At 44.6% G+C, this 23,989-nt stretch overlaps 1 protein-coding gene across 1 annotated transcript in view; it reads left to right on the top strand.

The window, feature by feature from the left end:
- The first annotated feature begins 489 nt into the window (after positions 1-489).
- The window catches only part of NPC1 (NPC intracellular cholesterol transporter 1), a 48,623-nt gene continuing 25,123 nt past the window's right edge, over positions 490-23,989 (top strand). Inside the window, exons 1-6 of the mRNA XM_068563687.1 lie at positions 490-695; positions 11,371-11,493; positions 12,417-12,523; positions 14,465-14,640; positions 22,222-22,389; positions 22,959-23,208. Of these exons, the coding sequence (XP_068419788.1) occupies positions 639-695; positions 11,371-11,493; positions 12,417-12,523; positions 14,465-14,640; positions 22,222-22,389; positions 22,959-23,208 (881 nt within the window). The 5' untranslated portion in view covers positions 490-638. The remainder of the gene's footprint in view (positions 696-11,370; positions 11,494-12,416; positions 12,524-14,464; positions 14,641-22,221; positions 22,390-22,958; positions 23,209-23,989) is intronic.

Genomic DNA, 23,989 nt, shown 5'->3' with positions numbered 1-23,989 from the left:
ATTCCTTTTGGGTGACTGGGTTTGGAAGGAGAACTTGCTTAGGGGGCTAATTGGACCCGCTGAGAAGTGGCGTCTTAATTGGGAGGATAGTCCGCACACAATCCCATGTGCTAAAACCTCGCCCACCGTCTCCAATCGAGGAAAGAGAAAAAGGGGAGAAAGGAGTTAAAGCATCAAAACCACACGCCGTTGGGACAGCTCCAGAAGTATCCTTCCCGGGCCGGATTCCAAATGTTCAGGGGCCCGGGTCTGCGAGTCCCTGGGCCGGGGCTGCGCCCCCAGGCGCCGCAAGGCGGAGAAGTGCCAGGCTGGGACTAGGGAGGGCGCTGTGGGATCCGGCGGTCGGGTCCCGACTAGCCCCGCCCCTGTCCCACTCCCCACCCCGGGTCGGCCTCGCCCCAGGACAGGTCTGGGGCGGGTCCAGGTCGTGCCGGCAGCGGCCCCACCCAGAAGTGGGAGGAGCCGACGATGCCTTCGTCCTTCCTGACCTGCGCGCGCAATCAGCCGCAAGGGGCGGTTGTTCTCTTCTTCAGCCGGCGCCGGACCCAAACAGACTCGGACGCCGAGCGGAGCCTGCCAGCCGAGTGGAGCCTGCCAGCCGACCGTCACCGACGTCTGCAGCCCGGCGCCACGGCAGCATGAGTGCGTGCGGTCCGGCCCTCGGCCTCCTCCTGCTGCTGCTCTGCCCGGCGCAGGTGAGCGGCCGCCGGCGACCCGGGCAGGCTGTGGGGGACGTGGTGAGGCCGCGAGGCGGGAAGGGCGGCGGGCTGTGCAGCGGCTCAGGCGCCCTCGGCCCCAGAGAGGACCAGCCGCGGGTCCAGCGGGTCCCGGGGAAGTTGGTCTAGCGATGGAGCCCCTGGAGGTCCCCCCCAGCTCTCCGGTGTCTTTCTCCGGCCACGCAGTTTTCCCTGTGGTCTGGAAGACGGTGGCAACTGGGGGCTGCTTGTTTGACTTGTTTGGAGCTCCTTTCACCTGTGGTCACCTCGTTTCTGGATTAAGGGTGTGGGGTGAAGAGAGGAGGAAGAAAATGGGCGGAGAGGAATAGGGTTCGTATTATTTAACCTGCCTTTTCCCCCCTTAATTCTGCCAGATGCACGCGAATTCTTTGTAAATGTGTTTAGAAGATCTGACCACTTTATTTCTTCTCCTCCTCCCCTAAGGGTGAAGGAGGGAGGGGAGATAAAGTTAGCAATCCATCAGGCCCCAAATTGGAACAGCCTTAAGTACTTTACAGAAGGCGGCTTGGTCTTCTAAAGAGTGCAAGTTACCTCTTACCCACTCCCTTTACATCTCGAGAAGCTGAGGCCGACAGGTGCACGGGTTAATTGGATTTCGCAGTACCAGCCGTGGAGAGGATGGGGCCTGGAACTCCCTGGGTCGGCTTTCCCCTGGTTTGGTAGAAGCCCTGGGCATGAGCGCCTCGCTGCTATTTGTGTGTCTACAGTTTTATCCTTTAAAACTGTGGGTGTCGGGAGGGATGTCTAAGGATTTAGTGCTGATTGAACCAGATCCTGATGGGAATCCCAGGTTCTCGTGCCCACTCATAGGTGTGTCAGTGGTGAGGGGGCAGTGAGTCCCAGGGGAAGACAGATCAAGGGGTTTCCTGCACCAGAAAAAGCTCTCCTGAGACGTCTGCGTAGTTCTCAGCAGGGGGGGTAGGTGTGGCTGACCCCGGAAGGGCCTCCTGTATGTGCGTGTGGGCGTCGCCAGGGGTGTGGGCTTGTGGAAGAGCACACACCTGGTGGGGAGGGGAGGCAGAGGAAAGCAGGTTTCGGGGAGGTGCTCTGGAATGGGGTCAACCGGTAGACGGCCTGCTAGCTCTGTGGCTTTGGGCTCATTACTCTTTCAAGCCTAACTTTTTCTGAAGATAAGCAATACCTCGTATGATTACTGAGGTCCCTCCATGCATAATGATGTTTGGAGAGACCGCATCACTGTAGTAAAAACTCAAGAAATAGTAGCAGTTATTTGCTTTGAAAATACAGCTATTCAATTTCCCGAGAGTTTTAGGTTAGGATCTAACAGGCAGGCTTCAAATGGTTAAGTAGCTTTAATTTATCTCTGAAATCCTTTTACCTCAAGGTAGCAGCCAGGGCTGATGGTAAATGAGTGCCTCTCCTCCTAGGACTTTTGGGATAGGTCAGAGGTTGGTCACAAGTTTCTTGCAAAACGCCTGGAAGCCTTGAGAAGGTTTGCAAATATGAACTGGAGACCCTCCTGTTGATATTTTTAAGATTAGCTCCCTAATGTCTGCAGAGGCTTTCAGTACCTGCATTTCCTCACACCTGAAATGTGATGGGGGGGCGGGCGGTTCCCGCTTTTAGATTTCTCACCAGTGATAAGCAGCTCATCTGGGTTCAATCTGAGCACCAGTAAAGTTCTGTCACGGAATTGCAGACTAACTGTCCTTCATAAAGTCTGAAATAACCTTTGGGGGGTGGGGGATTTTTGCTTTCCTTAACTTTTAAGTTTTACAGATGATGAAATCACATTACTAAGACTGCGTGGTTTTTAAACCTTGTGTTCATCCAAATAATGTGTGCAGTTTTGAGAAGCAGTACACATCTCTCCTGACTGTTATATTTATAAGCTTTTTCTTGAGAGACTTGCACCATAATGAGGCCTGGGTAGGAATTAAGTCATTAAAACTGCTTTTCCTGAGGAGATCGGGAATGGGTTAATCTTTCAGCCTGAGAGCATTGAAGAATAACTTTCTGAAACTGGAGCGAATGTGGGTAATCTTCCCCAGTCTCTCCCATTCCTTGATTGATGCTGTGATCAGTTATTTTACTAACATAAGTAATCAAGGGAAAATGAGGCTTTTTATTATTAGCAAGTGGGCAGATAGAAAACGCCTTGCTGAATAGGTCTTTGTATTCCTTCAGTGTTTGTCATATTACCCAGAACAAAGAATCCTCTTTCCTGGGTAACCCTTCCCCTCCCTCCACTCCTCCTAAAAGGGATGCTTTTCAGGGGTGTTTTACAGATGACACATTACCTGTGCGGAAGCCTGGAGTGGGCCATCTCTAGCCTGATCTCAGGTGCCTCATCTGCTCTTTCACCCACAGACCTGTGAAGGGCACCAGCTCTCCAGCCAAATAAACTACTTGCTGTCAAAACTCTGCCCATCTTCCAAGGCCCAGTTCAAAAGTATCTTCATCTGTGGCATTGTTATTCTGTTCCCCCAACTAGAATGCCTTCCCTCTGAAGTTCTCAATCTTTGTTTAAACTGCTGCAGCAGCAGCAGCAGCAGCGTTTACGGCCTGGCACAAGACTTGGAGTTAAAAGACCTGGTGTGGGTCTTGACTCTTCCTCTTACCAGGAGTGATCTTGGGCAAAGGCAGTCTCCTCCTCTGTAAAATGGGGTTAACAACCTCGCCTACTTCTCAGGGTGCTTGTGGAAAGACAGAGAAATATTGTTTGAATTGAACTACCGTGCTGCAGGCTCCTTGAGGGCAAGAACTATATTTTACCATCTCCAGCATGGCCTGAATCAACAAATCATTGGGCCTTCATGGATTTGGGTGAGGGGATAAGATCGGAGAGGCATTCAGAGGCTAGTAGAGATCAGAATTGGATTTGCATTTGTTGTCTGGGTGATTGCAAAGATCAACGGTGGCCCGACAGTCTTTCCTTTGCTTGGAACATGCTTGTTATTTTCAGTCTTTAGAATATTTGCTTTGGCAAGAAAACTTTAAAACACACACACACACACAAACACAAACCCAAAAAACCCCTGCTTTCTCTGATGCAAGTGTGCTCTTGGGGGATTTGAGAGGGAATCTTTAGAATTGGGCCACAGAGGAACTCAAATGACCGTCATTCAGTAATTTCATAAATGTGAAGTGAGTGCAGTGTAGGATACAATAGTAGATCAAAAGAATCACCTAGCCAGAAAGTGGTCTGTCTGTAAACTGTAAAGTGCTATGTAAAAGTTAGTAGTTACTATCCCTGTCTTGTTCATAGTTGATGGGAGGAAGAGTGGATACATAAAAAAATTACAATGCAAAGAAAAGTGTGCTCTAATAAAGGGACAGAATGTGATGGGGAGTCCATTTTTGAGCTGAGTGTTGGAGGGTGAATTAATGCTTATCAGGCGGATGAAAGGAAAACTGGAGAAAATAGGGGGGAACGTTACCCAATTGTTACTAAAAACCATTAAACTGTACACTTCAACGGTGAATTTATGGTATGTAAATTATCTCAATATTTTTAAATGGCATCTTGGATTACAAGAGACTAAGGAAAAAGGAATTACCTAATTTTTGCATAGTACTCCATTGCGATGACACCTCTGGTCTTGTTTTAACCTCCCAAGACTCCTTAAGACAGGTGTGATGCTGTTTTTCCTGTTTTACAGATGTGGATATTAAGGCTGAAGTTTGTCTCAAGGTCATAGTTGGTAAATGGCAGACTGGGGCTTGAGCCACTGTCTTCTGACTTCCGGGCTCTACTTTATTGAAATTCAGAATATTGCTGCCAGGTTATTCATATTTAGCAAGCTCTGTTGAATGGGTGTTTAGTAGATGTTCTACTTGGCCAGTAACATTCAAGGCATGTTCCTGGCTCCAGTGTGGCTTCTCCAAAAGCCCGTGATAGATCAGGGGTGGATTTAGCCTACTGGCCTGACCCTTGGTTCAATTGTCACGTTGTGTGAACATTCCTTAGGAAAAAACCTGCGGACAGTATACACCCCCATCCACTTCCATAGTTTTGATTTAGCCCTGTGGCTTTTGGATTATTTTTCAAACTCGTGAGTGCGGGAGCTCAGAAATGTCTAAGACTAACTAATAGTGTGACCTTGGGCAAGTCAGTTAAACTGCAAGCTGGAGGGGTTATCTGTAAAGTGAAGATTGGCTGAGCCCATCTAACTCGAAAAATATATCTAAAATACCCATCTAAAGGCGTGCCTGGTGCTCACACAAATTATCCTTTGTTATGTGGCTATGTTTACCCCAGGTTGGCTATAAAACAGTGTTCCAGAGAATTCCGTCAATAAAAGAGCAGACCAGCCTCCACCCCAAATGTCCTGTCATATTTGTTTGGTCTGCATACCCGACCCCAAAGGGCACAGCAGGCAGCTTAATCTCTGGACAGGATTCTCTGGGCCACCGCCTCCTGGGTTATCCTGACTGGCCAGGCCAGCCCCTCAGCTCCACCCCTTTCCAGAGCTGCAGCTGGGTGTGTCTCCAGGTTCCACGGTGAGCTTTACTTATCCAGGACAGCGGCAGAGGTGAGGGGACCAGGCCCTGCACTGCATCCGCATGGGATGGCCCGGTACAGGCCTGGGGCTGAAGACAGTCACTGGTCCTGAGAAAGAAAGTGAGTCAGGACTTGACAGCTGCCTAGAGTTGTATGTAAATGGTAGTCATTAGTCCTGCAGGTGAACAAGGCTGTGTGGAAAGAGGGACACCTGTGTAGGATGACAGCGGAGGGGACAGCCCATCCCTAGCACATTGTCACAATCTAAGGATACGTCCGTGTACAAACTGAGCTGAAGTTTGAACAGTGCAGCAGCTGGCGGGGTGGGCGTGGGGGTGAATAGGAAGGAGAATGCTTAACTTGGTGTTCAAAATCGTGTTTCTCATTACTGGTTTTGTCACTTATGAGCCATGTGACCTCAGAGAACCCTCTCTGAGCTCCAGTTTCCTTACCTATAAAATTCTGTGATACTACTCCATGGGGTGTCTGAGAAATAAATGAGGCAAATGAGGGAGAAATCACTCAACTTTGTGCCTGGCACGTGGTTGATGTTCATTAAGCATTTGAACATGAGTTAATATTCAGCCTGGAGTATGGAATTCTGTTGCTGAGGTTCAGAGCTTCTCCATGTGATAAGGTGTGCTTTCGGGGAGCTCCCAATTAGAGTCTGTTTAACAGCTGCTAGAGTTGCTGACATAGAGCAGAAGGGGCATTTTTTTTTTTTTTTTTTTTTAACTTTCCTGAACTATTCCTATTATTATTGAAAGATGCTTCCCTGTGCAGTGCAGTCACATATCCAATAATTAAACTCTAGAGCATGTTGTGAGATAACCGTATGGCCTAACTTTTTTTTTTTTTTTTTTTTTTTTTTTTGGCCTAACCTTTAACAGCAGAGCTGGTCTAGGCTTGTAACCACTAAATTCTGGGTTAAAGCCAAAGCAACTTCTTACATAATCCAGTCAAGCTCCTTTAACTCATCTTGTACGTTTTGATAGTTCCTGAATCAGTGAACACTGGATGGGATACTATAGAAAATTTCAAAGGAAGTGTAACACCTGGGCTCTGCCCTTTAGGGTTCTGTGGTCTTACAGGGCAGTCGAGACAAAGGCAAGAAAATACTCTTGCAACCTCTGCCCTCGTGCACAACTTTGTGATACCCATAAGTATAAATTCTCCTTGATCTTAGAGCAGGAGCCAGCAAATTATGACCTGGCTAGAGCCTGTAGTTGTGGATAGTTTTCTTGGGATACACCCACGCCCATCTTTTACCCATTGTCGTCTGTGGTTACTTTTGAGCTACAGCAGACAAGGTTGAGTATGTAGCACAGAGACCTTAGGGCCTACAAACCTACCATATTTAATATTTGGCCCTCTAAGGAAAAGTTTATCCACCGCGTCCTGGTGGATCCCCACGGGAGCTTGTGGAATGTAAGTCACAGAGAAATGGTTCGCCTGAGCTCTGGGTGCAGGACACCTGCTGACTCAAGCAGTGAGGATGGATGCCCGTGAGCACCAGCCAGGTGCTGCCTGGGGCCAACCTGCCTATGCCCCAAGACAGCTCACCCGACGGGGGAGCACCATGACCAGATCCAGGTGATAGGAGTCAGAGTTCAATTTAGTGGAGGCAGTGAGTCTTGGGTGAGGCTTGTAAAAAGGGAGGCTGTTCCAGGATGGGGGGCGGGGACTGAAATGTGTGGAGAAAACAAGGGACGGCAGACAAGGGCTGGAGTCTGGCTTTGGGGACCCCGATAAATACAGTTACAGGCAGTTCAGGTAGAGTCAACAGCCAGTCACAGAGGGTAGTAGAGATTATATAAAAGTTACCGCATTTGTGTGTGTTTGCGTGGACACATCTCTACAGGTTTGCCTGTGGGAGGGAATTGAAAGCCCGGAAGGCCTAGATCTAATAAGTTAGCATTGCTTAAATCTGAGGAATGGGGTGGCAGTGGAGAAGTAAGGGGGAGCTTTCAATGTTATCTCATATACACTTGTGATGTCTGAATATTTGTGATGGGTGGGTACTCTGTAATTAAGGAAAATAAAGTCTACACTCATTTAACATTTTAGGAGTCGGTTAAATGTTTAAATGCTTAAATAAGATAGTTCTTGTGGTCACGAATAGCTCTGTAAGACTGGTTGGTGCCCATGAGATGAACTGTGGAGAATTATCATTCTTTGGACTTGTCCCCCCCCCAACCCCAGGTGGAGCTTTGGCAACACCTGTTATTAGAGACTCTGGCTGTGTCGCATGACACTCAGACCCGTGGTGTTTCAACTGACAGTCACCCTTCTCTGCTTAATCTCAGTATAAACAAGAATGTGCTCTCTGCAGTCCTTGCCACTGGGCTTTTCTCTTACGTGGTGAAGGGCATCCGAGCTCATGTTTTGTGATAAAATACACATAAAATCGACCGTTTTAAGTTAAAGTACAGTTCAGGGACATTAGGTACCTCACATGTTGTGCAACTACCACCACCGTCCATCTCTGGAGCTGAGCTCACATGCAGTCTGGTGCCCTTTGGGCTCTGGCAGACCTCCAGCTTGGTGGGTTTATTTCAGTATCGGGCAGGATACTTCCTTCCCCAGGTGAGTATCATTGGTGTGAAGTCAGCACCAGGTGTTCTTGTATCAGAGTAAAGGCAGCTTTCACCCAGACACCTTGCTTCCCTGAGGAAGGAAGTACGTGGCCTGTACCCGAGCCCTTGATTGCTTGACGTGCCCTTGGTCTTGGTGTCGGCTTGTGCTGCCCTGACGTTCCAGGAAATCTTCCAGGGATCTTGAGGTGAGCCGTTGTCTTCGTTGATAAAGTCCGACCGCTGTGCTGTGGCGCTTTGGAGCCTGGAAACCCCAGTCGTTCGGATGTCAGATAGGCTCTTGACGGGCTGCATAGTTGAGCTCGGCCTAGTCAGTGGTCCACTGAGGAGTGACCCTCGTGCAGCATAAGGAGTAAGAGCTCCAGCTTCCAAACCAGCCAGGCCTTGGGCAGGGTCTGGCTCTGCTGTTTCTCAGATGTGGCCTCAGATGGGTCGCTTTACCTGTGGAACCCTCAGTTTCCTCATATGTGAAATGGTGTTACTTTAGTGCCAGCCTCACAGATCTGCTGCGGGACTGAGGTGACAGGGGCACCCTTATCCAGTGCCTGGGCGCCGTGGGCGTGGTGTACCCCCATGGGAGCAGACCACATGGTGGGAGGTGATGAGGTGGACAGAGGATGGCTGTGGGCTCGCAGGGAAGGGGTCGGGGGGGGCGGGGAAGGGGTGAGGGAGGCTGCACCGGCGAGGCTTCCCGGGAGGTTGGTGGGAAAGGTACCTGGGCTTGAACCCCTGATGAAGAGGGTCTGGCGATGGAGGAAAGACTGGTTTCCTTTTGAGCACCTGGGCTGTGCAGCAGGTGGTTGGAGGTGCAGCTGAAGAGGAGTTGGGGGTGGTCTGACTGAGCCGGAGGGTGAAATGGAGCAGCCTTCATGGGCAGCAGCAGGTGAAGGGACCAACACAGAGATGAGGTTGAACACGTGGATGAGGAGGAGGGCAGGTGGTGGAGGTCTCCGGGGGGCTTGGCACCAGCCGGGCCTGCGGTTGAAGGAGATGCTCGGGTTTCAGCTGTAGGTGAGCCGAGGGGAGGTGGGGAGAGAGACTCGAGGTGGGGAAGAGGCCTCCCCACCTGTGCAGCCGTGTGAGTGAGTGCACAGGCCTGCACAAGGGATGGGTGATGGACCCCCTTGAGGGAGGACCTTAATTACAGGGTTGATTATATCTTATTGAGAGTCTGTTTCTGGAACTAGAATGTTCTGGTTTGAATCCTGGCTCTGCTGCTATTGGACAAGTTATTTAGCTTCTCTGCCTCTGTTTTCTCATCTGTAAATTGGGCATAATAGCACCTCCCAGGACTTCCCTGGCGGTCCAGTGGTTAAGACTCTGCGCTTCCACTGCAGGGGGTGTGGGTTCCATCCCTGGTCGGGGAACTAGGATCCCGCGTGCCGCGTGGTGTGGCCAAAAAAAAAAAAAAAAAACACTTCCCTCGTGCATGTGTTGTAAGGATTCATTGGGTTAATATGTAAGAACAGTTAAAACAGTGCCTGGCACACAGCGAGTGGCCTGTGAGTACCTTTGGGACCCGCCGGCTCATGCTTCTTTAGGTAGATGACTTGGGAAAGCAAACCTAAGAGCAGTGACTCAAGCCCAGTTTTTTCCTGGCCGCAAAGAAAACAGTTGGAAGACATTAAGAATAATTCCTTACGTTTGAGTGGTAGTGCTTTCTAGTTTCCTAAGCACTTCCTCCTTTATTCCCGCATTCAGTGTTCACACCAGAGCTGTGACGTAAGCGGGGTTATGAGTGCAGTTCACAGGTGGGAGACTCCTGCTCTGCTCAGCCAGGTTACCTGCTCCAGGTGCAGCCGGGCTCAACATTTATTGAGGAACCCAGGGCTCCTGATCTCCCGCCCCTCAAGCTCAACCCTCAGCCCTTCCTCCCCACCCCCCCGCCCCATCTCTTCTACTTGGTGGGTGGAAACAACTTTGCTTTGAAACAAATGGTGTAGATTATAAAGGATGATCTTGTAAATAGGGACCAAACAACACTGGGTCATCTTTATTTTCCCACAGAGTGCTAAGTGCTGAGGAAGGGGAACTTAGACTCCAGATGCCCGTCCTGTTAGTCATGCCAGAGTTGCGATTTTATGACTGGATTCCTGCCACTCCTGTGGGTGACGTGCCAGAATGCCCCCTGGCCGGGACCTGCTTGCCCTGTTGGTCTGTTGAGAATTCTCTGAGGGGGAGTCCAAGGGAAGGGTCCCTTGTATGTAAATTACAGGTCAATATAAGCAGTTGTCACCCCTCCTTAGCTTATTTGCCTTTTCAAACTTCAGTAGATGGATAATGACCTTTTAGTGGGAAACCCAGAGTTTTGGAAAGAGCAGTACTTTCTCTAGATTCGCTAGGTTTATGGACATAATTAGGACATAATTATCTTTTTATATAGAAATGATGGAATTTTGCAACTTCTTGCCAAAGGTTTGGGATATGGCGTTGTTAAATGCTTGTTGCTTCCTCATTTGTATAATTTCCCTTCCTTGTGGCCTAAACATATGACTTTTAATGAAACAAGATGGAGTAAGTCATAATTTCTGTTTTAAAATATCTGAAGAATGAATTCAGAGACAAGTCATTTGGACCCTTAGATTTCCCCTCAACACCCCTCAACCTCCTGCCTGTTTTTCCTTTCATGTTTTCAGGGCCTGTTGTGGGATTTGTGTCTTGATGCCGGCGACCAACACAGCCCAGCTTAACTCCTTGCGGTGTGCGGCCCACGTGCCACTGCCCCTGGAGGGAATTCACTCTCTTGCTTCTATGCCGATTTTTTAAAAATGGCTTTTCCACCAGGTATCTTGGGATCCATGGTTGCTTCTCGACAGTCCCTGTTTCCCTACATGATAGCTGATTGCAAGGTCACTGACCCTGGCCAGCTTGGTGGAGCTCGGTGGCCTTGCTGATGGTATGAGTCACATGGTGCCCTCCTCCCCCCAACCCCACTGCCGTGTGACTCTCACGTGGGGAATAGGAGTGGCTCTTGAGAAATCTTTACACAAGAGGTTTTATATTTTTAAGATTCTGAGGTGATTTTCCTTAAAGGGAGCACATTTCTTGCCTTTTACTTAAATCTCGAGGACAAGGTATTCATTCTTGCTCGTCCTCCTTACGGTCTTTTCTTCATGTTACTCATGGTGTGCTGATATTAATTAACCTTAACAGATACGCAAACGATCTTTCATTATTTAGACCTGACACAGTTCCTTATACAGATGTGCAAAAATAGAGCCTTAGTAATCACAGACTCACATACTATCTTGCTTTCTTCCTCACTGATTGTTAGTGACTCTTATGTGGAACTGTAGCTTCCTCTTATTAATAAATAAGCTAGCAGGAAGTAGAAATCATGTAAATAAGGAATTTCTATTACCTCCTTCGCTGACTGACTTGACAAGTCCGTTTTGGTCTATTTTAATTAATATTTGTCAAAATGTTAAACTAACCAGTGCCTCTTGCTGTTACTTGGCTTTGCAGGTAACCTTGGAAGCTTCTGTGAATGGGGCTTGAGTGGGTGCCCTTTGCTGTGGAACTTTGTGTTGTCCCTGAGGCCCTAATGAAGCGAGTTTTGGGTTGACTTTTGTAGGTATTTTCACAGTCCTGTGTTTGGTATGGAGAGTGTGGAATTGCATCTGGAGATAAGAGGTACAATTGCAGATATTCTGAGCCACCAAAGCCGTTGCCAGAGGATGGCTATGACCTGGTGCAGGTGAGTTAGTTGTCTTGGGCATTGGGAACACAAAATGCTAATCAGAGATCCTCTGCAATTATACCTTAAATATTACCGTGGGGTGGGGATAGAGATGAAATGAATGGGCTTTTCTTATCCGAAACTCTTATCTGTAGCACAAAGAAGATAACATAACTCCAGAGGCGTAATTTTTGGGGGCTGACTATACCTTGCTCATAAAGTTTCCCATTGTCAGGTTACTACTTAGGGACTGATCTTGGTACCTCAGATGTTGCTTTAGCAGCTTCTTCAAAATACACTCAAAGTTAACTCTTTTTGTTCCTAGATTTCAGGACTTGAGTGGACGAGGCTGCTAAGTGGCTGTGACTCCCTTGTCCTCTGTTCACTTTAGTGATTCCTCCGGTTTCCAACAAGAGCCTATGAACTTTGGCTGCTACCAGGAATCTGTTTCCTGTTGTCTCTTTCACCATCCCTGATACACAGGGATATTAGAAAAGAACTGGAAAAATCCAGGTGGAAAGACTGGTCTTAGAGGCTGCAGTTGACACGGTAGCGGGTCATCTGGACTTAATCCTTTCATCAGAATTATTAAAGGCATTTGACATTTCCTGGAGTGACTGATGGAAAGAGTAAATAGCATTCTGGTTAAACTTAACCAAGTAACCTAAAAAGAGGTAAAATGATTGTCAAGGGAGGAAAGTGAGCTTCCCAATTAGAAAAAAAAAATTAAAATGCCTCTACTGCCTCTACTTTTGTGAATCCCTAGTTATAAACAGTAAATCTGATAGCCTTTTAAAAGAATTCTGCAAGCACTTTGCATATAGGTGTCTCACCCTTGTGTACCTAAAAAGGGCGATATGAATAAAATGGTCTTATATTTGAGGAATGCTTGTCCTTATTTAACTGTGCTCCTCTGATGTCCGTGCTTTCTCACCCGAAAGGAACTCTGTCCAGGGTTCTTCTTCGGCAACGTCAGTCTTTGCTGTGATGTTCAGCAGCTTCGGACGCTGAAAGACAACCTGCAGCTGCCTCTGCAGTTTCTGTCCAGGTGGGTTGACCGCCAGGCATGCAGGAAAAATGAGTTTAAAAGTTAGTTCTTGTTTTAAGAACGCTATCTTGTGACTTCTCAGAAATAAACAGTAACTTCTGATAAAGTAATAATTATCAGACTCAGTTCTCTCTCTCTTTACATTCAGAGTTGCTACTTGGTTTTTCTCTGATATGTCTTCATCCCAAAGGGGACCTGCACTGGGGTCTGGGTCCTTTCAGACTTGAGCCCCTTCGCGCTGTGGGGAGGAGAGGGGGTCCCGCCCATTTCTCTAACCTGAGACCCTCCTCCGTGCAGTCCTCTGCATTGCCTCCCTCCCCTGCTTTGTGCGTGGTTCTCTCTTCCTATGGTGACCCAGGCCTCGGTAGAGCCTTTGGTAACTGCTCAAAGCTTGTTTTGGCAGAGTCGGCTGGTTTTGTCAAAATTAGTTTGCCATCCAGTGTGCTCTGTGTGACCGGGGCAGTGAAAAGGGCTTCGTAATACATGTTCTCTAAGCTTACCCAGCAGTTCTCGAATGTGCAGAAGAACGAACTGGTGGTGGTCTTTAGAACAGCACGTTGAGCACCCTGCTAAAGGCAGATGGGAAGGACATGTGCTTCTCTGTGCAGGTGTCACTGCAGGTGACAGGGCACAGGTCCACTAGGAAACCTTGCTTCTCAGATTTTCAGTCGGCAATATAGAGTGGAAAACCATCTGTAAATTGTTCTCTGAGGACAGCAAACAATATAATAGATCAGAAAGTTGAGACTCTAATCAGGCCAGCTTATCTTGTGGAAGGAAGCCTAGTGGATGTTGCTGTAGCCAGACTGGAGCTGTCATTTAGCCAAAATACATTTATCTAGCACCTGCTCTACGTGAGGTATTATGGGCGTAAACATCAAAAGATAACCAAGTTTCCCCCGTGTTGTCAGAGGTAGCAAAGCTTTATTTATGATAGCAAACAGTGAGATGGTAATATGGAATACTATGCAGCTGTCCCAACTGATGATTGCAGAGGTTAAATGGAGTAACATGGAAAGAGGTTTGTAATTTATGGAAAGTAGTAGAAAACTGTGCACCCCAAGAGCGAATTCTGTTTGAATGGTGTAATTGTCATTCCTGTTTGTCACAGTAAAGCATGGAACTCCTGAAAGCAAGTCAGCGTGGGTGTCTGCTCCTTCACTAGACCAGAGGCTTTGAAGGCTGGGACCACACCTTCATTGTTCTGTGTCGCATGTGGTCGTCTGGATGGGTTCAGAATAGAGAGCAATCTTGATTGGTTTTGTTGCAAGAATGCAAGTCTGATGAAGCAATAGCTTTTGCAGATAACGGTGAACCAAAGAGGAGGGAGAGGTCTTCTGCCACATAACTGGTCAACATTAGAAGCTTAAACTTTGAACCTGGAAGACAGCAGACAGTTGTGGTTCTTATGAAAACCCGGGTGCTTCTGAAATGCATGCAGCCAGAGGACACCACTGCTGTTCTTTTTGTCTTCTCATGTCACGGGGAAATCCTCTTGTGTTTAGAGAGAGCCTAGGATTATCTGGGGATCAGAAGAGAGCCCTTCCGTAGGTTATAAGATGAAAACTCTAATGTGTAAATCTCATTTTTTCCCTTTCTTCTTCTCAATCAGAATTGTCACCATGATGCTTCTAAGTCCTTCTAACTTCAAGACAGAGAAGACATGTCTGATATTATAAAGTGCAGAATTCAGAGAGCATTTGTCTCTTTTTGAAATTACATCTGGGCAGCACAAATGTAGTAATTAGGGCAGTTTCTAAAGAGGTGTCTTTATTTTAACATGAGGTTTTAGGTTTGGAATTGCTGGGTTTAATATGTCCTCATGGTAATCCATTTGCCGTTTTACAATAAATTTTAAACATTCTTTGTCTATTTTAAATCATCTTTTTGCTGGCCCTATTATCCGTGAAATCATACAAAGTAGTTTACTTTTCCTTTTAGATGTCCATCCTGTTTTTATAACCTAGTGAACCTGTTTTGTGAGCTGACATGTAGCCCTCGACAAAGTCAGTTTCTGAACGTTACAGCAACGGAAGATTATGTTGATCCTGTTACAAACCAGACAAAAACAAACGTAAAAGAATTACAATACTATGTTGGAGAGAGTTTTGCCAATGGTAAGTAAACTTTCAAATTATTCCTCTTTTATATTTGGTATCAGGACAGTGGATCAAATTGTCCCTTTCTGTTGTCCTGTCAACTCTGTGAAAATGACAGTTTTTAGTTCCATTGGCCTTGAAATGTGAGTTGTTGCTTTGCTTGTATCCTGGGACTTGAGCTACAACCTTTTATACAATCTCCTTAAAGTATTTGCTTTAACTCCTTCCTAAGTATAAGTTCCCACATGGAAATTTTTAGTATGTGCAAGCTTACTTCTATACATTTTAGAAACCATTGGAACTTTGGTTCTAGTGGACATGAAAGGCATAACTTCATGAATTACTGCAAGACTGAGGAGATGGGGTGGAAGGTAGAACTAGTTGGCAGAGGAGAGATTTTTGACTATGAAGAAACAGATCACGAGAAGGGAAAGTAAGCAGGTGTAACACATAGGAGAAAGGGTAACCCAGCAACTAGAAATCATAGAACAATCTGAAAAAGACCATGTCATGTTTGTTGAAAATGACTGAAATGAAAGAATTCTAAAAGAATAGGACACTAAGGGAAAAGAATGAACAGACTAGAAATAGAACTATAGGGCTTCCCTGGTGGCGCAGTGGTTAAGATATATAACAGGCAGGCAGTGGTTAAGAATCTGCCTGCCAATGCAGGGGACACGGGTTCGAGCCCTGGTCCGGGAGGATCCCTTATGCCACAGAGCAACTCAGCCCGTGCACCACAACTACTGGGCCTGCGCTCTAGAGCTGCGCGCCACAACTACTGAGCCTGTGTGCCACAATTACTGAAGCCTGCGTGCCTAGAGCCTGTGCTCCACAACAAGAGAAGCCACTGCAATGAGAAGCCCACGCACTGCAACGAAGAGTAGCCCCCGCTCGCCACAACTAGAGAAAAGCCCGCGTTCTGCAACGATGACCCAATGCAGCCAAAAATTAAAAAAAAAAAAAGAAATAGTCATTTAAGTGGATTAAAAGATTAGATGCAGCTGAATAAAGAATGTGCCCAAAAACAATAAATAAAATAAGAAAATAATTCATCAAAGTTGTTGACTATAAGAGCAACATATAAATTTAATTATAATGATCAGTTAAAAACGTAACAAAAAAACTTACTAAAAAAAAGATCCCATTCACAAAAGCAACAAAAAGTGGGGTACCTAGGAATAAATGTACCAAAAGATGTGACGTAAAAGACAGCCTGACAGGATGAAGAGAGATCATTCTGTGTAGAAACAGAACCATCCATGTGGACAGTGGATATATAACAGGTGTGTTGTTACAAATCATTAAGGGAAAGAGTGGGCTAGTTGATAAATGGAGTGAGAAATTAATTATTCATCTAATTTTTATTTTTGATTAACAAAGTGAAAATCCTAGTCTTGGAAATTTTTAGAAGTAAATATAGAATGTCTTTATGACTTTAAGGTAAGAAAGGATTCTAGACAAGAGAGGAGAAGCAGAAACCAGAAGTGAAAGGATTTATCAATACAGATAATTAGCATCTGTAGCAATCAGTGAAATGCAGATTAAAACAGTGAGCTACCATTTCACATATCAGATTGGCACAGATTTAAAAATTGGTCAATTCGAAATATTGGTGAGGATGTAGAGGCAGAGGAGTGCTAATATACTGCTCCACTGGTAACTGTAACTTGGTGTGAGTGTTTGAAAACCATTTGAAAAATAGTTTTGCAATACCTGGTAAACTTGAAGATAAATATACCCTCACTGCAGAAATTCCACTTAGAGGTGCCTACCTTAGAGAAACTCTTAATGCATGTAAGGAGGGAGAACCATATAAAAACGTTCATTATAGCATTTCTGTGATCATGAAAAATTGGAGACATCAAGAGAATGAGAAGACAAGCACAGACGGGGAGAAAATATTTGCAAAAGACATAATCTCATGAAGGACTGTTACCCAAAATATAGGAAGACTTCTTAAAACTCAACGATAAGGAAGTGAACAACCTGATTGAAAAGTGGACAAAAGACCTGAACAGACACCTTACCAAAGAAGATACATGAATAGCAGATAAGCATATGAAAAGATGTTCAACATCATATGTCATTAGGGAATTCTAAATTAAAAGAACAACGAGGGACTTCCTTGGTGGCACAGTGGTTAAGAATCCGCCTGCCAATGCGGGGGACACGGGTTCGATCCCTGGTCCGGGAAGATCCCACATGCCTTGGGGCAACTAAGCCCATGTGCCGCAATTACCGAGCCTGTGCTCTAGAGCCTGCGTGCCACAACTGCTGAAACCCACATGCTCTAGGGCCCGTGTGCTGCAGCTGCTGAGCCATGTGCTGCAACTACTGAAGCTGGCGCGCCTAGAGCCCGTGCTCTGCAACAAGAGAAGCCTGCGCACCGCAACGAAGAGTAGCCCCCGTTCGCCGCAACTAGAGAAAGCCTGCACACAGCAACGAAGACCCAATGCAGCCACAAAAAAAAACAAAAAACAACGAGATACCACTACACACCTATTAGAATGGCCAAAATCCAAAACCCTGACACCCCCAAATGCTAGCGAGGATGTGGAGCCATGGGAACTCTCATTCATTGCTGCTGGGAATGCAAAATGGTACAGCCACTTTGGAACACAATTTGGCAACTTCTTAGAAAATGAAAAATACTCTTCTTTTAACATCTTTATTGGAGTATAATTGCTTTACAGTGTTGTGTTAGTTTCTGCTGTATAACAAAGTGAATCAGTTATATGTATACTGAAAAACATTCTTACCACACATTCTAGTAATCATGCTCCTTGGTTTTCACCCAAGAGAGTTGAAAGTGCATATCCACGTGAAAACCCATACGTGGATGTTTGTAGCAGCTTTATGCGTAACTGCCAAACTTGGAAGCAACCAATAATGTCTTGCAGTAGGTGAATGGAGAAACCGTGGTACCTCCAGACAACAGAATATTATTCAGCACTGAGAAGAAACAAGCTATCCAGCCATGGAGAGACATGGAGGAACCTTAAATGCATGTTACTAAGTGAAAGAAGCCAACCTGAAAAGACTACATACTGTGTGATTCCAACTCTGTGACACTTTGGAAAAGGCAAAACTATGGAGACCGTAAAAAGATCAGTGGTTGCCAGGGGTTGGGGGCAGGGAGAGACGAATAGGTGAAGCACAGGGATTATTAGGGCAGTAAAACTAATAGTTGATACTATAATGGTGGATGTGTGTCATTATATGTTTGCCAAAACTCTAAAGAATGTACAGTACCTAGAGTCAACCGTAACATAAACTGTGGACTTTGGGCGAATATGTCAATGTAGATTCATCATTTGTAACAGATGCACAACTCTGGTGCTGCTGATAGTGGGGAGGTTGTGCTTGTGTAGAGGCAGTGGTTATATGGGAACCCTCTGTGCTCTCTGCTCGGTTTTACTGTGAACCTAAAACTGCTCTAAAAAATAAAGGCCATTTTGAAAAAACTTTGGAGACACTAAATGCTAATTAAGAGGAGAACAGATCAGTATACTGGAGCATAGTCATAGTCTGTTATGTTAAAATGGATGAATTAGGATTGTGTCAGTCACGTGAATGACACTTACAAATACTGACTGAAAGTAACAGAACATATGTGGTATGTTTATATTAAACTGTACTACATGTTTATGGATACAGTGTATCATAAAAGTACACAAACGTGCATGGGAAAAAGAAACATCAAACTCAGGATTGTGATTACCTTGGGGAAGGGGGGATGCCCATAGGAAGGGATAGTGAGGGAGCTTCAGCTATATCTATAATGCGTTTTTGTTAATGTTGAGGCAAATGTTGTAAAATAGTAAGATCGGTAGAGGTGGGTGGCAAGTACATGAGAATCATATTCGCCATATTTTCCGTATCCTTGAAATATTTGATAAAATTAAAACCTGAAAACCAGATGGTTAGCTGGAAGATATGAGGGAATTACTCAGAAAACAGCATAGAGATATAAAGTTCTGGAAATCATTAAAAGTGACATATGGGGGTAAGAGAGCTGGGGAGAGACAGTAAGCAAAAGGATAATGGCTGGGGATTTTCCAGAATGGATGAGAGATGAATCTTCAGACTTAGGAAAAGAAAATGAATCCTTAAACCAGATAAATTAAGAAGAAATAGAATAGGGGCTTACCTGGCAGTCCAGTGGTTAAGACTCCTTGTTTCTACTGCAGGGGGCGTGGGTTTCATCCCTGGTCGCAGAACTAAGATCCCACATGCTGCATGGCGTGGCCAAAAAAAAAAGAAAGAATATATATATATAAATCAGTTGTATTTCTATACACTTGAAATGGACAATCTGAAAGTGAAATTAAAAAAAAAAATTTCCATTTACAATAGTATCAAAAAATAAAATACTTAGGAATAAATTTAACAAAAAAAGTGTGAAACATACTCTAAAAGCTAAAGAACATTATTAAAAGAAATTAAAGAGGATCTTTATAAATGGAAAGGCATCTTGTGTTCATGGATCAAAGACTTAATATTGTTATAAGATGGCAGTACACCCCAAATTGATCTACAGAGCCAGTGCAATCCCTATCAGAATCCCAACTGACTTCTTTGTAGAAATGGACAGGCTGATTTTTAAATTCACATGAAATTACAGGGGACCCAGAATAGCCAAAACAATCATAAAAAAGAAGAACAAAATAGGAGGAATCACACTTCCCAGTTTCAAAATTTACTACCAACCAGTGGAAAACAAAATGGTATGGTACTGGTATAAGGATAGACATACAAAGAAATGAGACAGAATTGACAATAATCCCATACATCTATGGTCATCTGATTTTTGACAAGGGTGTCAAGACCATTCAATGGGGGAAAGAATAGTCTGCAACAAGTGGTCTTGGACAACTGGATAGCCACATGCAAAAGAACAAAGTTGTACCCTTACCTCACACCATATACAAAAATTAACTTAAAATGTTTGCAGCAACATGGATGGATGCATTATGCTAAGTGAAATAAGTCAGACAGACAAAATTAAATACTGTATGATCTCACTTATATATGTGGGATCTAAAAAATACAACAAACTAGTGAATATAACAAAAAAGAAGGAGACTCAGATATAGAGAACAAACTAGTGGTTACCAGTGGCGAGGGGTTGGGGGGTGGCATGTAAACCTGGGGGAGTGGGAGGTACAAAATATTGGGCATAAGATAGACTCAAAGATGTACTGTACAACATGAGGAATATAGCCAATATTTTGCAATAACTGTAAATGGAGTGTAACCTTTAAAAATTGCATTTAAAAACTTAAAATGGATCAAAGACCTAAATGTAAGAGCTAAAACTACAAAACTCTTAGAAGAAAACATCAGGATTAAAAATTTAAAAAAAAAAAAGAAAAAAATCAGGATAAATCTTCATGACCTCAGATTTGGCAATGAATTCTTAGATATGACAGCAAAAACATGAGCAAACAAAAGGAAGAAATAGATATCTTGGACTTGATCAAAATAAAAAACTTGTGCTTCGAAGAACACCATCAAAAAGAGGTGAAAACAATATTTGCAAATCATGTATTTAATAAACGATTTGTATCTAGAATATACAAAGACTTCTAACAACTCAATAAGTAGATAACCCAATTTAAAAATGGGCAAACGATCTGAGTAAACATTTCTCCAAGATGTTATACAAATGGTCAATAAGCTCATGAAAAGGTTCTTGAGATCATTAGTCATCAAGGAAATGCAAATCAAAACCACAGTGAGGTACCGCTTCACACCTACTAGGGTGGCTAGAATCAGAAAGATAACAAATGTTGGCGGGGATGTAGAGAAATTAGAACCTTCATACACTGCTAGTGGGGATGTAAAATGGTGCAGTCACTTTGGGAAACAGTCTGGCAGTTCCTGAAACAATTAAACATAGAGTTACCGTATGACCCAGCAGTTCCACTCACAAGAGAAATGAAAACATATGTTCATAATAGGTGGAAACAACGAAGATATCCATCAACTGATGCATAGATAAACAAAGTGTGGTACATCCATACGATGCAATGTTATTTGACCGTAAAACGGAATGAAATATGGATCCATGCTGCAACATGGACGGACCTTGAAAACATGCTAAGTGGTAGAAGCCAGTCAAAAGACTATATATTATATGATTACATTTATATGAAATGTCCAAAATAGGCAAATCTATAGAGACAAAAGTAGATGAATGGTTGCTTAGGGCTTGAGGGGATAGGGAGATAAGGGAGCATTAGTTAAAGATACCAGGTTTCTTTTTTTTTTTTTTTTTTTTTTAAGTCCTTCAATCAGTTCTTTATTTATTTCTTTATTTATGGCTGTGTTGGGTCTTCGTTTCTGTGCGAGGGCTTTCTCTAGTTGTGGCAAGCGGGGGCCACTCTTCATCGCGGTGCGCGGGCGTCTCACTATCGCGGCCTCTCTTGTTGCAGAGCACAGGCTCAGTAGTTGTGGCTCACGGGCCCAGTTGCTCCGCGGCATGTGGGATCTTCCCAGACCAGGGCTCGAACCCGTGTCCCCTGCACTGGCAGGCAGACTCCCAACCACTGCGCCACCAGGGAAGCCCCACCAGGTTTCTTTTTTTAAGGTGATGAAAGTGTTTTAAAATTGACTGTGGTGGTGATTGCACATATCTATGAATATGCTGAAAGCCATTAGATTTTAACTTTAGATTGGTGAATTGTATGGTATGTGAATTATCTCAATAAAGCTATTTAAAAAAGGAATCCATACCTAAATATAGCTTATAAAAACTATAAAATTCCAAAGACAAATATCAAGTAGAGAAAAGATAGAAATCACTTCAAAGCAAGTAGAGAAAAGATAGAAATCACTTCAAAAGAATGACAGTTGGAGATTTTCTCACCAGCAATGATAGAGGCCCGAAGGCAATGGAATTATCATAGTTCTAAAGAAGCTACTGTCGCTCTAGCTAAATTGTCTTTCAAGAGTGAGGGTAAAACACAATGAATTTATAAGTATCTCCTTAAAGTTTAGGGGAAGAAGGTCCTGGTAAGTTTCTAACAAGCAGGGACTGGTAATTGAATATTAAGATAGGACCCATTACCACTGCTTCCTTATGTGCAAAATGTCATTGACATTCTTATTTTGTGTGTTGTCTTTATGCATACTAAAATAAAACCCAAAAAGAGAGTGGTATTAGGGCCATTCACACGTGAAGTCTGTCCTGAAACCAGTTCTTACCCTGGAAGTGCCATCATTCTCCAGCTGTAGTTTCCTGGAACCAGCTTTGCTGGCTGAACAGGCACTGAGGTCCTTAGCTTCTCCTTGCTCGGCCTTCAGGATGCTGTCGCATGCACTGGGGGTGATACCGGGATGACGTAAGCCTTTCCTGTCTTTGACTTTTAAGTTGCTTGGAATCTGGCCTGATGTTACTTGTAGGGTGACAAGCCGGTTTCAGAGGTGACCTCCGTTCCCGCCCTTAGTGTTTACTGTCCCGAGTCCCAGCCCGCGGCTCCCGCTTGCAGTGTGTCTGGATTTCCAAGGTCACACGTGAGAGGCCTCCGGTAAGATCTCATCTGGTGAATTACAGCAGCGCGGCTTCAGTCTTTTCCCTTACTCCCCTGCCAGCCATGTACAATGCCTGCAAGGACGTGGAGGCCCCCTCGAGTAACGAGAAAGCCCTGGGGCTGCTGTGCGGGAAGGAGGCCGAAGCCTGCAACGCCACCAACTGGATCGAGTACATGTTCAACAAGGACAACGGCCAGGCGCCTTTCACCATCACGCCCATCTTTTCAGGTGGGGATGAAGACCTCCACGTTAAGTGTATTGTACTTAGGATTTTTTTAAAGCCCAGGAACCTTAACCTGCAGTAGGAAGATAAATTCAGATCACTAGGTCCTAGAGTTTCCTCCAGCGCGAGAGGTAACTAGAGCATTTATCCTGCCCCTGGTTGGTTAGGGGCTGGGCATGGGAGTGGAGATAGAAGAATTGCCTTCAGGTGTTGCTACAGAATTGAAGGAATAAGCTGTTTTTTAAAAAAAGTTTTTTCAAAAGCTCTGCCATAGCGTTAGACTAGCTCCTCAGTGGAGGTAAAGCTTGATTGAAGGTTTACCGTGGAATGTGGTAGACTTGGATCTCGGTGACAAACCCTATGCCCAGAGTTATTGAGGTTAACTTAAAATGTTACAGGACTAAGCAGCAAAACATAACTTGATCACCCAGAAACCTCCAGTCCTTTTTATTCTTCCATTTGTGTTACTTCTTTCAGTGTGCTTATCATTGGGTTTAAATACAATTTAATACAAGCCTTGTAGTGTTTGCTTTTTTTTAACGGAGGTTCTCACTCAGCACAATCCTTCCCACAGATCTTCCAGCCCATGGGATGGAGCCCATGAACAATGCCACCAAGGGCTGTGACGAGTCCGTGGATGAGGTCATGGGGCCCTGCAGCTGCCAGGACTGCTTGATCGTCTGTGGGCCCAAGCCCCAGCCCCCAGCCCTTCCTGTTCCCTGGAGAATCCTGGGTCTGGACGCCATGTACGTCATCATGTGGAGCACCTACATGGCATTCCTGCTCGTGTTTTTTGGTGCATTCTTTGCCGTGTGGTGCTACAGGTAATCCGTTTTGTTTTCCCTCCAGGACAAGAAGAGCAAAATTACCCAAGTGGCACTTCTAGCTTTTGCTCGGTAGACTTTGGTTCATTAGAATAGGAAACAAATATCTGCATGAATACCATTCCATGAATTGCTTATGTCCTGCAACTAGTCAATAGTCAAAAGCCTATTTAGCCGTTGAAACATTTGAAGTCAGTTTCATTGATTTATTCAAAATGGCGTGTGATTTAAAGCAGCCATTCTTTAACAGAAAGTCTCATGAGCCAAATCTGATTCAGATCCTTTCAAATGCAATACTGTAGTCCTTTTAGATATCTGCGTCTTGACGTAGGACAACACATTTTTTTAAAACTTCTTATTTTGAAATAATTTTAGACTCACCGAAAGGGTACAAAAATAATAGAGTTTATTTATATCCTCTACCGGCTTCCTCTAGTGTTACAACGCACATCACCCATGGGATGTAATTTAATCAAAACCATGAAAATAGCATTGGTACACTGTTGTTGGCTAAACCACAGTCTTTTTTCAAGTTTCACCAGTTTTTTCTCTTAACACCCTTTTTCTGTTTCAGGATCCCATGTCACGTTCACTTTTTGTTTTATTCACCTCCTCCAATCTGTGACAGTTTTTCATCTTTCCTTTTCTCTTATGGCCTTGACACTTTTGATGAGTGCTGGTCAGTTATTTTGTAAAGTGTGCCCCAGTTTGGCTTTAGCTGATATTTTCTTGTGATTAGGTTGAGGTTAGGTGTTTTTGACAATATCACAGAAGTGACGTG

This window comes from Eschrichtius robustus, chromosome 14, assembly GCF_028021215.1.
Source record: "Eschrichtius robustus isolate mEscRob2 chromosome 14, mEscRob2.pri, whole genome shotgun sequence".
NCBI classification, from domain to species: domain Eukaryota; kingdom Metazoa; phylum Chordata; class Mammalia; order Artiodactyla; family Eschrichtiidae; genus Eschrichtius; species Eschrichtius robustus.
Note: the sequence above shows the minus strand (reverse complement) of the source record. Positions and strands in the feature narration are given on the sequence as shown.